Source organism: Antechinus flavipes, chromosome 2 (genome assembly GCF_016432865.1).
Source record: "Antechinus flavipes isolate AdamAnt ecotype Samford, QLD, Australia chromosome 2, AdamAnt_v2, whole genome shotgun sequence".
In the NCBI taxonomy this organism is placed as follows: domain Eukaryota; kingdom Metazoa; phylum Chordata; class Mammalia; order Dasyuromorphia; family Dasyuridae; genus Antechinus; species Antechinus flavipes.
Window position 1 is genome coordinate 351,123,342 of NC_067399.1, and position 13,126 is coordinate 351,136,467.

The 13,126-nt window shown below is 38.5% G+C and overlaps 1 protein-coding gene across 1 annotated transcript; it reads right to left on the reverse strand.

Moving 5' to 3' along the window:
* Positions 1 to 538: 538 nt before the first annotated feature.
* NFKBIA (NFKB inhibitor alpha) lies at positions 539 to 4,218 on the reverse strand. Its single transcript, XM_051978046.1, has 6 exons — positions 3,814 to 4,218; positions 2,971 to 3,079; positions 2,325 to 2,535; positions 1,932 to 2,020; positions 1,532 to 1,792; positions 539 to 1,115 (listed from the first exon to the last, which is right to left on the reverse strand). The coding sequence occupies exons 1-6, from the start codon at positions 4,059 to 4,061 to the stop codon at positions 1,068 to 1,070; spliced, it is 966 nt and encodes a 321-aa protein (XP_051834006.1). The 5' UTR covers positions 4,062 to 4,218; the 3' UTR covers positions 539 to 1,067.
* Between the last annotated feature and the right edge of the window lie 8,908 nt (positions 4,219 to 13,126).

Here is a 13,126-nt window from a genome sequence, read left to right on the forward strand (position 1 = left end):
TTTAAAAATCTTTTAAATCTATAGACTTAAAACATTAGAAATCCTTTACATCAACCTCCACATTTTACAGATGAGTAATCTGAAGCTCAGAGTTTAAGTGACTTGCTCAAAGTTTTATACTAAAGTAGTAGAGCTGGGATTCAAAGCTAGGTTCCTTAGATACAAAAGTCTGTTTTTCCCATTACACTGCAGTAGGTGAGTATAGTGATTTTTGCACAGCAAAGATGGAAAAGAAAAAAAAAAATCCAACCCCATAAAGTTTCCTTTAACTAGCAAAAGTATAAGCCATTGCTTGTCATTCTCATACCGATCCCTCTTTATATCGTCCCTGATCCTTTGCCAGAAGGAGATTGTTAGTGTCTAGTATTTCTCAGAAGCAACAAATGGAACTAGGGTAATCTTGATGGTTGCATTTAACTCATTCTTCCTTATCCTGAAATAAATATGCTCTCCCTTGACTCAGGCATTAATCTGAGTATGATGTGAATACCTTATCACTTATAAAGAGAATAGAGAAAACACCAACAAACTAGCATGATCCTGGCATAGAAAATCTGTTTAATAAATATACATCTTAAAAGTACCAAAACATTACCAACAAAATACATATAATATACACAATTTACAAGAGGCTGTAATCATCACTGACAAGGTGATAGGATCAGAAGCCAATTCTTTTAACAATGTTCAAAATTTTTCTTTCAGTTCTTCTTACTATTAATCATCACAGAAAGCAGCTATGGTAAACCATTAGAATCCATGGTTAGAAAGTCAGCAAAATAATTGGTAACAAACATGCAATTCTTTTCAGCAAACCAAATACTGAAAAATTCTCCAAAAACCTCATGTGCCTCTTAAGAAATTTTCTGTGAATTTCCAATCTTTCTTGTACCCATGCCAAGAATTCACCACAAGAAGAGATATAAGATATTTTATAATGTGTTTCAGGACAACTTATATTGTTATTTGTGCATTTTTTGTGTTTTAAATTTTTTTTAGAAAAATAAAATATCTTTTTGTACAAATTATACAGAGTAGAGCTTCATGCTTTTTCAGTTATGTTCAGTTCATAATGCTAGCCGTTGGCCTCCAATCACACAGTCATCATAGAGCAACTAAAAGAGGAAAAAGAAACAAGTTAATGTCTGGAGCTTCAAAGGAAGAGTTCCAATAATTCTTGGGCTTCTTTCTCCATTACACAGTTTTTTAAAAATGTAAATATATTTTCCTTTAAAAGGGACAGATTTAAGCCAAGAGACAGTTATAAAATAAAATTTTAGGACATGGGTGAATCTTTTTTTGACATTTTTATAAGTAGATATTTAAGAGAAAGAGTTAAGAGCTACTATACTTAAAGGTTAGAAGAAGGAAGAAATATGATCTATAGCTGGAAGAACTGAGGCTTCATTCTGTAGCACAAGGAATTAAGGCCCAGAAAGGGCCTTGGACTTGACAAAGATAAGATATATAATATATAGCAGAAAATAGGAATTGAACCCAGATCCTTTGAAAGTGTTGTAATAGTACTTACTTCATCCTCTGTGAATTCCAACTCTGTATCATAGCTCTCTTCATCTTCACTCTCTGGAAGCGTTTGCAAGTTTTCCATGGTCAGCTGCCCCAAAAGTTTTTGAATAGTAGTATTCTCTCTGCCCCAAGTGAGTTGATATGGAGAGTAACCCTGGTAAGTTACTTTGTTGACATCAGCCCCACACCTCAAAAGAAGTGATACCAGTTCAGGATTCTGCAAGTCTACAGCAAGATGGAGGGCAGTTCGGCCATTACAGGGCTCCTATAATCCAAGGAAATTAAGATGTTTAAAATCTATCTATGAAATATATCTACATGATGGATGGGAGGGTTTGACCATAAGCACTATCAAAAACTTATCCATCCTTGCCACACCACCATTTAAAAAGTATTATAATCACCTGAGCATTGACATCAGCTCCCAAGGATACCAAATGTTCTACTACTGCTAAGTAGCCATGGATGGAAGCCAAATGGAGGCACGTGTGACCTGCAAGAATAGCAAAGGAAATTATATATAATCATTCACATTAACCTTATCATTTCCTACTACTCCCAGAAAAGAGCCTTTTCATCTCATTTTTAAGTAATGTTTCCTGAACAAAATTAAACTGATAGGAAAGCCACAAATGACATTTTAAAAAGTGTCTCAAATTTTTAGATACTAGGTAAAATCTTCCCCAATCTAGAAATTCTGTATTAAGCTAGTTAAAGTAAGCCAAGAAAGATATCCTTTCTTAAGATCACTCACTGCCTTTTGAAGAATGAGAGAATGACTGAAGATACAGTCTTACCATTGTAGTTTGTAGAATGAAGCACTGAGAGGAGGTCCTGGGTTTGGCAATATTGGGTAAGCACTCCTATACCAGCCAGGCAGCCCTGCTCACAAGCAAGGTGCAGAGGTGTATTCCCTTGAAAGTCCCTGAGCTCTGGGTCACAGCCAGCTTTTAGGAGTGTCTCAGCAATCCCTGGCTGTTTAGTGATCACTGCCAAGTGAAGAGGAGTCTACAAACCAAAGAAAGAAAACAAAACAGATAAATCACAGGTCACACAAAAACATTTTGGGATTCCCTTAAAAACAAACATTCCCCTAGATTTAAGGATTGTCAATCCTGCCTAATTAAAATAAAAGCTATAATCCAAAACCCATGGAGAAATTTCTCTCACACTAGTGTTACTGTAGCACTTCTTTGGAATCAGGAGACCTGAGTTCAAATCTTGGGTTTACCACATTTCATTAAGGCCTTTCCTTTTCATCATCTATAAAATGAAGGCCTCTGTAATACATTCCTCGTGTAAATCTAATCCAAAAGAGGTAAGTGATTAACTGAATAACTTTAAATGATAAATTATGGTATCCTGGATCATAACCAACATATCTGTTGATAAAAATGAGGCCAAAGAGATGTCCCTCTAAAGTGGAGTTTAAAGAGGACTCACCTGTTGCAGATTGTTCTGAGAGTTGAGGAAAGCCAAGTCCCCTCCCACTTGTCGGATGATTTCCAAACTCAATGTCTTCTCTTCGTGAATGATGGCCATGTGGAGAAACCTGAAGCAACACCACAGTACAACAAAATAAAAAAAATAACTGTGATGCGCAGCAGGGTTATGAGAAGCTACAAGGGCGAAGGAGGAAGGAGCATTGCGCAAAGTTGGGGTTTCTGAAGGCCGTGGCCGGTGTTTTCCGCGAGGTTATTAAGAGCTGAGTGTTCCTGGCACTACCCCAGGGACTTTCCAGACCCTCCCCTACCCATCCCGGGCTGGCGCCGGTTCGGCTCCGCCCCTCCTTCCCCAGCAACTGGAACGCCCAGTACTTCCCCATCCCAGCAGCCGTATGAAACGCCCCGGGAGGCCGGCCAAGCCCTGCAGAAAGTCCCAGCGCGTTTCTCCCTTCCCCCAAGTTACCTTATGCAACCTGGAACTTTATGCTGCCCCACCCGGCGGCTCCGCAGGGCTCTGGTCCCAAAGACCAAAGATTTCCCTCGATTTTAAAGAGGAGCGGGATGGGACAAAGCAAATAAAGTTACATTGGTTCCTTGGTGGGGGAGGGCGGAATAAGAAGTGATTCCTAGGCTCCGTTTTCGTGCAGTGCGCAAATGCTAGTCATGCGCTTTCTGGCATTCCCTTGCAGCTACGTGGTTATTTCTGCGACTCTGGAATTGCATTCAACACTAGCCTATGTATCTTCCTTCTCCTTCTCCCTCCCCCGCTTCCATACTACCTCCCCACTCCCATTTCATCCCTAGTGTAGCTAGCAGCCTGGGCATATTTCGAGGCACTTACGTGTCTCCGTCCTCGGTGATCTGTAGTTTCCAAGACTCTTGGGGCGGCCCGGCATGCACCTCCTGAGGCTGAATCCTTATCTCCTTTAGCTCTTTCACCATCAGCTCATATTCCTCATCTTTCATCGAGTCTAGGCCGCTATCATGACGATCATCTAAAAGCCGTTCCTTTTTGAGCCCGTCCCGGGGGCCTTCCATGCTATATTCCTGGGGGTTCTCCTCCTGAGACTGCCTCAAAATGTGAAACATGGCGCTGCTCAAATATTAGCTTCGTCCCTTAACAAGGCTCCAAACAGCCAGCGGGCGCAGGGAGGGACCCAAGCAGGGAGAAGGGGCGGCTCCTCTGTTTGCTCTTCTTACAGCACAGGAACAGCCTAACCGCCAGTCGAACAACTGAAGTAGAGCTCGTGGCGCCGCTGACCTATATGCACAGGCAGGGGATTTCTCAGGGGCGGAGTTAGGTTCAGGGAATTTCCAAGCCAGTCAGAGCAGAAAGAGAGAACTAGTCTAGTCCTGCCTAGGGAGGGGGGCGGGGCGGGGAGGAAGAGAAGCCTAAAGCCAGTGTGATGGGTTCAACCGAGAAACTCCCCAGGATGAACCACTGGGGTCATAAACAGGGAACTTTTTGATGAATGCTTAAGATGCTGGAAAGTCCTCCCTGCAAGTACCCTTCTCCCTCCCCTTCCCCCCCCCCCCTCCCCGGCATTTCCCTGATGCTTTGCCTCCTCCAGTCTTGCAAGTTTGCAAAATACCTTGTCTTCCCTTCCTAGGTATAGATTCTCCGCCCTCCCCTCCTCTCCTCCCCAGCGTTTTCCATTGTCAATTTTACATCGGATGCTCTCAGTTATCCCAAACTTCCAACAGTTCAGGAATGAATAAATCAGTAAATGAGTTATCCCCCTTACCTCGCCCCCTCAGCATTTAAGTGCTTACTAGTGCAAAAGGACTAGGCTAATTGGAAAAGCGTATTGTCTCTACTTTATTCAAATTCTGTTAATAGGTAGTAGATTTCAAGTCTGACATTAAAAGCTTGAATCCTTGGAGTAGAGCTAATTTTTAATGATTTCAAGATAGCCCATCCAAGGAATTTGCTGAATCAAGCAGGTCTTTTTTTTTTTTTTTTTTTTTTTTTTAAAGAAATCGTTTAAAGAAGAAAGATGGAAATTATGGTTGCATGCAGGTATCCACTCCACCAGATTTCCTCTGTGTGAAAAGTGTTGTCTAGTGGGTTGGAATGAGTCAGGAATCTTAGATTTCATTTCTCTATTTGCTACCTCTTTTGTAGTACACAGCCTACTGATTCCTTACTTTTCTCATCTTCCTGTTTAGAAATACCGATAAATTAGAGTTAAAAACTAGGTGCTTTGGGATTTTCAAATGAAAAATACTTCTTGTTACCTGATAGAATTTGCACAAGAACCACTTCTTAGGTACAAGAGGAATAAGACTGATAAACTTTCTTCAATGCTAATAACTTATTGAGTTACACTTCACTGTACATTAAACTGTTAAGTATGAAATAGTAATCAAGTCAATGCGTAGGGCCCCTTTGTTTATTTTTTTGAAGCAAAGTTTGTAAATAGCATTAAAACTGACCAACATATATTTGTAGATGATCAACTATGTGCCTTAAATTATGTTTTTGCAAATATGAATCCAGGTCAATTATATTCTTTAGCAACAGACTTTTATAGTTTAACTACTCCATGTAATACTTTTGTTTAACTGTGTAAAAAGCATGGTGGCAGGGGAGAACAGTTGTTAGGGAAGGTATAATTCAAAGAATGATGCTGACAGATATCTGTGAAAAACAAGAAGCCTAAATGTATGCTAATCAGGATTAAGAATATGTCTGTTAGGTAACTGCACAAAAGTGTGTGTGTGTGTGTATGTGTGTATATGCTAGCATAGTTTATTTTTAAAAATAATACTGATGCAGGAAAGATTCCTTTCTAGATTCCCACCCTCTCCTAGTCAATAATGTAAATTGCCCTTTAACTCACAAATCCTGGTCCTTTTGAATTCCAACAAATCCTGGTCCCTTTGAATTCCAATAGAAGATCCGGACCTGTCCCAGTCCCACCTGGATCTGAGCCAACTTTGGGGCTACACCCAAAGCCCCTCGAGCTAAGTCTCCTCTTATAAAAAAGCCATCTGGGAACCCCTCTTGGCAGAGATTCCAAACATGGTAGCTATGTGAGGACCCTCTGTCCATTGGACCCTTTGTCCAGTGCCCTCCTTATCTCTATCTTCACCTAATAATAAACCTCTTTTATCAATCTAGCTCTCCAGGCTAATAAATGCTTTTATTGGGGAGTCGCACCGCTACTAGACTCCATACCACCGTATCCTTGCGCCGAATCAAAGTGGGTTGCATGGGAGCTTTGCTTGACTCCCTGTGCCCCAAACCTGCCACTAGACCTTAACTAAATCCTAATCTCATTTAGGTATCCCAAATCTAGACCTCAACAATATTTTTTTATTTTTCAAAATACATGCAAAGATAGTTTCCAACATTCCAATATAGTATCCTTGCAAAACTTTGTGTTCAAGTTCTAAACTTTTTCCATTTAAGGGAAATAATATGTATACAAAAATATTCAAAATATTGTAACTAAAATAAAGTAACTAGGGGGCACAAGTAAGAGGGTTATGAGGTGCAGTTTTCCTGGAGGAGGTCTTCTTAGCTAGCATTTTAATTTAAGGTTTACAAAGCTCTTTACAAATATTACCTCATTTTATCCTTATAATATTTAGGTTGGGAAGGGAGCCCAAAAGGTTGAAGGTCACAGTCTGGAGTTATATTGGGCATCACAGATTGGTGTCACGAGGTGTCTCAAGAATTTGCAGGCTTGAACCCATATCCAGGTCAACAGACAAAGTTTATTGTAATTGGTGGTTTTTTTTTTTTTTTTTTTTTTTTTGCTGAGACAATTGGGGTTAAGTTACTTGCCCAAGGTCACACAGCCAGGGATTATTAAGTGTCTGAGGCCAGATTTAAACAGGAGCTCTCCTGACACTTCAGGGCTGGTGCTCTATCCACTACACTATCTAGCTACCCCAGTTTATTGTAATTGTAATGCCAATTGAAGCAAGCTAAAATCCACAGATTTTAGCAAGGAATCTGAAGCAAGAAGACAAATTTATTGAGTTCATGCCATTGATATGCTAATTTTATAGCTTAGAGATAGAACTGAGGAGAGGTTTCTGGAATTTGGTTATCACTGACCACTAGACCTAGGATATTCTAAAAGAAGATTCTAGAATCATTTACAGACAAGATTGTTAGAACAATAGCAACCCAAGGTTAGAGAGTCTCAGGATCACTAAATATCTTCCCTAAAGTTTAAGGGAACAAATATTATTATATTCCTAGGCCAAAAGACTTTTATAATAATTGACAGAACAATGGCATTGATAAGATCTAGATTTAGGGAACCAAAATGAGATTAGAGTTTCTGGTTGTCAAGGAGTTAAATGATAAGGTCTAGTGGCAGGTTTGGGGTTCAGGGAACCAAATGGAGAGGTTTGACTCCCCGGTGCCCCCTTGGGATTTGGCACAAGGGTAGGGAGTTTTGGGGAACTCCCTTCTGGTGGTGCAGAGATTCTATGTAAAGGAATTTACAGACCCGAAAACCTAGATTGATAAAAGAGGTTTTATTCTAGAAATTGGGAAGTAAGTTTAGAAATCCTGACAGAGAGGCATAGAGTCTGGTTAGGGAAATAGGTGAGGATAAAGAGAGTATTATCACACTGGAAAAGAATATTATTCTAGCAGGCAGATCTATGGAAAATGGAGTTTTGCACTGAGAATGCAGTTCTCAGTGGACAGAAAGTCTTTGCAGCAAAGGACTTTAGTTGATGGAAGCTATTATATTGAGTGTCTTGGTGGGGATTGGGACAGCCCAAATTGGCTCAACACAAGCTGGATTTCAGTTTGAACTGAATTTGAATTCCATGAGTTCCTTCAATTCAATAGGATGAAATTCCTTTTGTTAGATAACAGAAAGAAACTGTCTTGTTTGCTTTTCCTTGGGCAGGGTCCCTCACTGAGGCAGAGTTGAAGGAGATTTCCTTCAAGGATTTTTAGATTCGGGGTCCCCTCTTCAGCATTCCTAGATCAGAGTGATAGGGCTGAACTCTGAAAACTGTGTCCCATTTAATCTGTAAAATAATCACTCTGAAACAGTGTCCCCTTTGATCTGTAAAAGAAAGGACATTCAGAGTCTCAGACTTCAGAGAGTCTGGGAGGGGGCATACTTTCCAGATGGGCCTTTTCTAAGATAAGTGGCTCATTCAATTGGAAATCTTGGGCAAATCACCCCTCCCCCCCCAATTGATCTTTTGGGGTAGCCAGATCTTCCTTCAGGAAATTCCAAATTCTAGAAAAAAGCCTTCAAAGTGATTTCATTCAATTGGGAGATCTTAGTCTGATAATCATCTCAAATTGCCCCCAGCCCCCAAGATTTGCTCATAAAATAGTTTTCTGTTAACACATTCTCTGCAAATTTCCTCATTAAGAGATTTGTCTCTATGAGAGAGCTTCTTAGTGAAAAATAAAACTTGCCTTTTTCCCACTAAGATTTTGGGTTTGTGAATTCTTTCACAGTTGGACCTGCACTGAGACCAGAGGGGATTATCACATCAATTCTCTACCACTAGACCAGCATCAAGAGGATCACAGATTCTAAAGACAGAAGATTTAGAATCATGGGCAGATTGTTAGAACAGAAGCCCCCTAATGTCAGGGGACCTTAAAATTATTGCTGTCTGTGCTAGAAGCTGTATTATATCAATAGCAACCCTGAAGAGTAGGTGCTATTATTTTCTTCATTTTACAGATGAAAAAAGCAAGGCAAGTAGAGTTTCGATGACCTGCCAAAGGTTATGCAGCTGGTAACATTTGAGACATAATCTGAAATAATTCTTCCTGATTCTGGTTCCAGAGCTCTATCCATCTATCTAGTACTTAAATTGTGATTCTGACCATGTTTCCATCAAAAGTTCTAAACTGGTGTAGGACTCTCCTCTGAGCTATTCTATCAAATTCATCCTCACAGTTTTGCAAGTTGGGTCCCCAGAGACATGACTACTACTCTCACAGATTGATTCTAAGGTATCCCTTGATTTGCATGTTCCTAGAACTTACAAACCCCTATTCATATGTTTCATATTAATTGTGCAGTCAGTCAGTCACAATTAGCTCAAAGCAAAGATATTTATTAAAATGGCATAATAAGAACTATAGCTACAAAATATCCCCTTCTTGAACCTGTAGCACACTTGGCTACAATTATTATTATTAATAGATCAAGATCCCCATGCAAAGACTCCTCCTCCTTTTATTCCTCTCTTTTTTATTATTAGGAAATAATCCTGTTTTCCAGAGCTAAAGCCTAGCAAGCAAGCTTTGCCTTGAGCTTTTCATAATAACAATCCTTTGTACTCACCTTCTGGATGATCTCAGCCACAACAAAATCACAGAATTGTTTCATACCAATACCAGGTAGTCTCTGAGCTTAGACAAACACCTGTAGTACTTGTGTTGTGGTCATGAAGTCTTGCTATTAATCACATTTGTCCCATTGTTGCTGTTACTCCTTCATTGTCAGAATACAATTCACATTGATATTGGTAGTGAGATTTGTCCATACTACATGTATCTAGTTTTCTCTTCTCCAGTGGAATAAAGAAAACTTTTTGCTTATAACCATTGTTAGCTCTTTTGTTTTATTTTATTTTGAGTTAATTATCATTTTTATAACCTGTGTAAACTCTATTTTTTATTTGTTTGTTTGTTTAGAGTTAATAGTAATTGCAGACCTGCTGTGATAGCTTTTTGGTCAATTTTAAGAGAACATTAGGAAGAAGGTACATAAATGTAGCGTACACTGATAATTTGGTACACATTAGGGATAATATATAACCAATGCAATTTATGCTTTTAGTACTACAGGATCTTATATACTTAAAAAAAAGTATAACTTTTTATTGACAGTACATATGCATGGGTAATTTTTTTTACAACATCATCCCTTGCACTCACTTCTGTTCTGATTTTTCCCTTCCCTCTCTCCATCCCCTCCCCTAGTTGGCAAGTAGTCTTATACATGTTAAATATGTTATAGTGATATACTTTCTTTATGGAACTTTCTCTTCTCCTTCTCTATCACCTATCTATAGCTGGATACCCAGGTATTGCTTGTCTCCAGAGTGGCTCTTAGTTGTCAAGGACAGCTTTTTTTTTGAGTTCATGGCAAGCTCACTTTTTTGCTCTAAGAGATTAAAGTTGTTTCCAACCTAGAATGACTCCCCCATTGCTATGTCTGTGTGGAGATTATATATCTCTTCTCTCTGCTGGATACACTTCAATTATGCTTCAAACTCTTTTGAACTGATAACTTTCAAATTGATGAAGTATTTCTTCAGCTAGATGATTTGAACACTCTTCTATGAAATCAGTTCTTGGAATTTTTTTCTTTACTGTTGGCTCCTAATCTGAACTAGCTCTTAATATCCAACTGCATCATTTAGAAGTCACAGGGATGATATAGAAGGGATGACCAATTATTGTTTGTTAGACATTTTCCACTTTTGATTCAGAAAGATATTCACACTAAATAAACAGATAGTAGTAAGTTAGCATGTTTAAAATTCATTATTCTGTAATTATAATATAGGAACTGGGTGAGGGGAAAACAAGTTCTCCCTAACTTATACTTGAATCACTTTACTTCTTGTAGTGGGTTGGCAACTTAGATTAGACCAATTACAATTTTGGCCTTGAGAGTCATTCAAGAGTTTACAGAAATTTCTTGATGTTCTTGTAGCTTCCTTTATCTTTTATTGTTTGGATTTCTCCTTATGCATTTCTTTTTTTAAAAAACAGTAGTATTTTATTTTTCCCCTAGCTACATTTCTTTTTTTTTAATTTATAGCTTTTTATTTATAAGATATATGCAAGGATAATTTTTCAGCATTGACAGTTGCAAAACCTTTTGTTCCAATTTTTCCCCTCCTTCCCTTCATCCCCTCCCCAAGATGGCAGGTTGATCAATACATGTTAAATATGTTAAAGTATAAGTTAAATACAATATATGTATACATGTCCATACAGTTATTTTGCTGTACAAAAAGAATTGGACTTTGAAATAGTGTCCTGATATGAGTTCAAATGTTGGAGTTCTTGTTCTTCTCAAGGCAAAGCTGGTTTAGAGGCTTGGAGCCCTTCGGATGTCTCCAAATCCAAAGGTTCTGTCCTTCAGCCTCTGCCTCTGCTTTCTTCTGCCTCCAACCAAGACAGAGATGGAAGGTCTCTCTTATCTCCTTCTGGGGAGCCCAGCCACCAACTTGCCACAGAGAGAGGGCTTCTGGCGTAGCTCCACTGAAATCCGTCAAAGTGTTCTCTGCACCAGAGTCGTTCCTCTCGAATCCAGCGCGATCAGCCAGCCAAGAGGAAAAAATGTATTCTGCCATAGATCCCTCATCGCTGGCCTTTTATCTGCCTCTTCTGAGAGAATGGGATTATGGGTTTTCTCCCATAGTGCTCTCTGGCCCAATGAGCTTTAAGGGAGGTGTGGACTCCCTTGAAGTTAGAAAGTGTACTTTGTGAAGCTAGCATACTTGTGGACTCCAATGAGTAAAGGTGTGAACACAAGCCTTGTCTTAATTAGTTCTACTTAGTACCTTGTTTCAGGTTCTGGCCAAAACATCTTCTTGTAAGATTAGATCAACTCTAATTAGTTAGCAGTTAGTAAGGATTCCAACAGTGTCCAATTAGCATGTGAAGGAAATCAAAAATGCAGGTGGACATAGAGGGATTGGGAATTCTATGTAGCAGTTCATAGTCATCTTCCAGAGTTCTTTCGCTGGGTGTAACTGGTTCAATTCATTACTGCTCTATTGGAACTGATTTGTTTCATCTAATTGTTGAAGAGGGTCATGTCCATCAGAATTGATCATCATATAGTATTGTTGTTGAAGTATATAATGATCTCCTGATCTTGCTCATTTCACTCAGCATCAGTTCATGTAAGTCACTACAGGCCTTTCTGAAATCATCCTGCCCCCAGCTACATGTCAAGAAAATTTTTAGCACTTATTTTTACAAGATTTTGAGTTCCAAATTTTTCTTCCTCTCTCTCTCTCTCCCCTCTTCCAAAGATGGGAGGCAAGTTTGATGTAGTGAAAAAAGATGCATATCAAAAAAAAAAAAAAAAAAAAAAAAACATGAGAAAGAATAAAGTGAATGAAAAAAAAATTCAATCTGCATTCAGAGTCCATCCATTTTTTAAATGGATATGAATAGCACTTTCTTTTGTAAGTCTTTTGTACTTGTCTTAAATCATTGTGTTGTGAAAAGAGTTGAGTAATTCATAATTGATCATCCTACAATTTTTGTTGGCATTGTGTGCAATGTTTTCCTGATTGTCCTTTCACTTTGCATCAATTCATGACAGTCTTTCCAGGTTTTTCTGAAATCTGTTCATCATTTCTTATTGTACAATAGTATAGTATCATATATCACAGTTTGTTTAGCCATTCCTTAATAGGCCTTCCCTCAATTTACAATATTTTGCTATCACGAAAAGAGCTGCTATAAATATTTTTGCACATATAGTTTCTTTTTTTCTTCTTTAATGACCTCTTTGGGATACACACTATTGCTAGATCAAAGGGTATGCAGAGTTTGAGCATAGTTCCATTTTGCTCTTCAGAATGGTTGGATCAGTTCACAAGTCCACCAACAGTGCATTAGTGGCCCAATTTTCCCATATCCTCTCCAACATTTATCATTTTCCTTTTTTTGTCATATTAACCAATCTGATAGATATGTAGAGATACCTCAAAATTGTTTTAATTTGCATTTCTCTAATCAAAAGTGATTTAGAACATTTATTCATATATTTATAGACTGCTTTGATCTTTTCATCTAAAAACTGTCTATTCATGTCCTTTGACCATTTATCAATTGAGGAATGACCTATATTCTTGTAAATTTGATTTAGTTCTAGTTTTTTAGTTTAGTTCAAATTTAGTAAATTTGATTTGAGAAATGAAACCTTTATCAGAAACACTTGCTCAAATCTTTTGCATTAATTTTTTTAGGCCAAAATTAAAACCCCAAGGAATATCATGGCTAAATTTTAGAACTATTGGACCAAGGAAAAAATATTACAAGCAGCCAGAAAGAAACAGTTCTTTTCCCATTACTCGGGATCTAGCAGCTTCCACTTTAAAGGATCTAAGGGCTTGGAATCTGATATTCCGAAAGGTGAAGGAACTTGGAATGTAGCCAAAAAAGAATTATCCTG

Excerpts from the sequence above, each read along its gene's own strand:
- NFKBIA (XM_051978046.1), bottom strand. The coding sequence starts at position 4,061 with ATGTTTCACATTTTGAGGCAGTCTCAGGAGGAGAACCCCCAGGAATAT. Across the intron at positions 2,536-2,970 it reads CTCAGAACAATCTGCAACAG|ACTCCTCTTCACTTGGCAGT; the intron begins GTGAGTCCTCTT and ends TTTGGTTTGTAG. Across the intron at positions 1,793-1,931 it reads GAGCTGATGTCAATGCTCAG|GAGCCCTGTAATGGCCGAAC; the intron begins GTGATTATAATA and ends CTTGGATTATAG.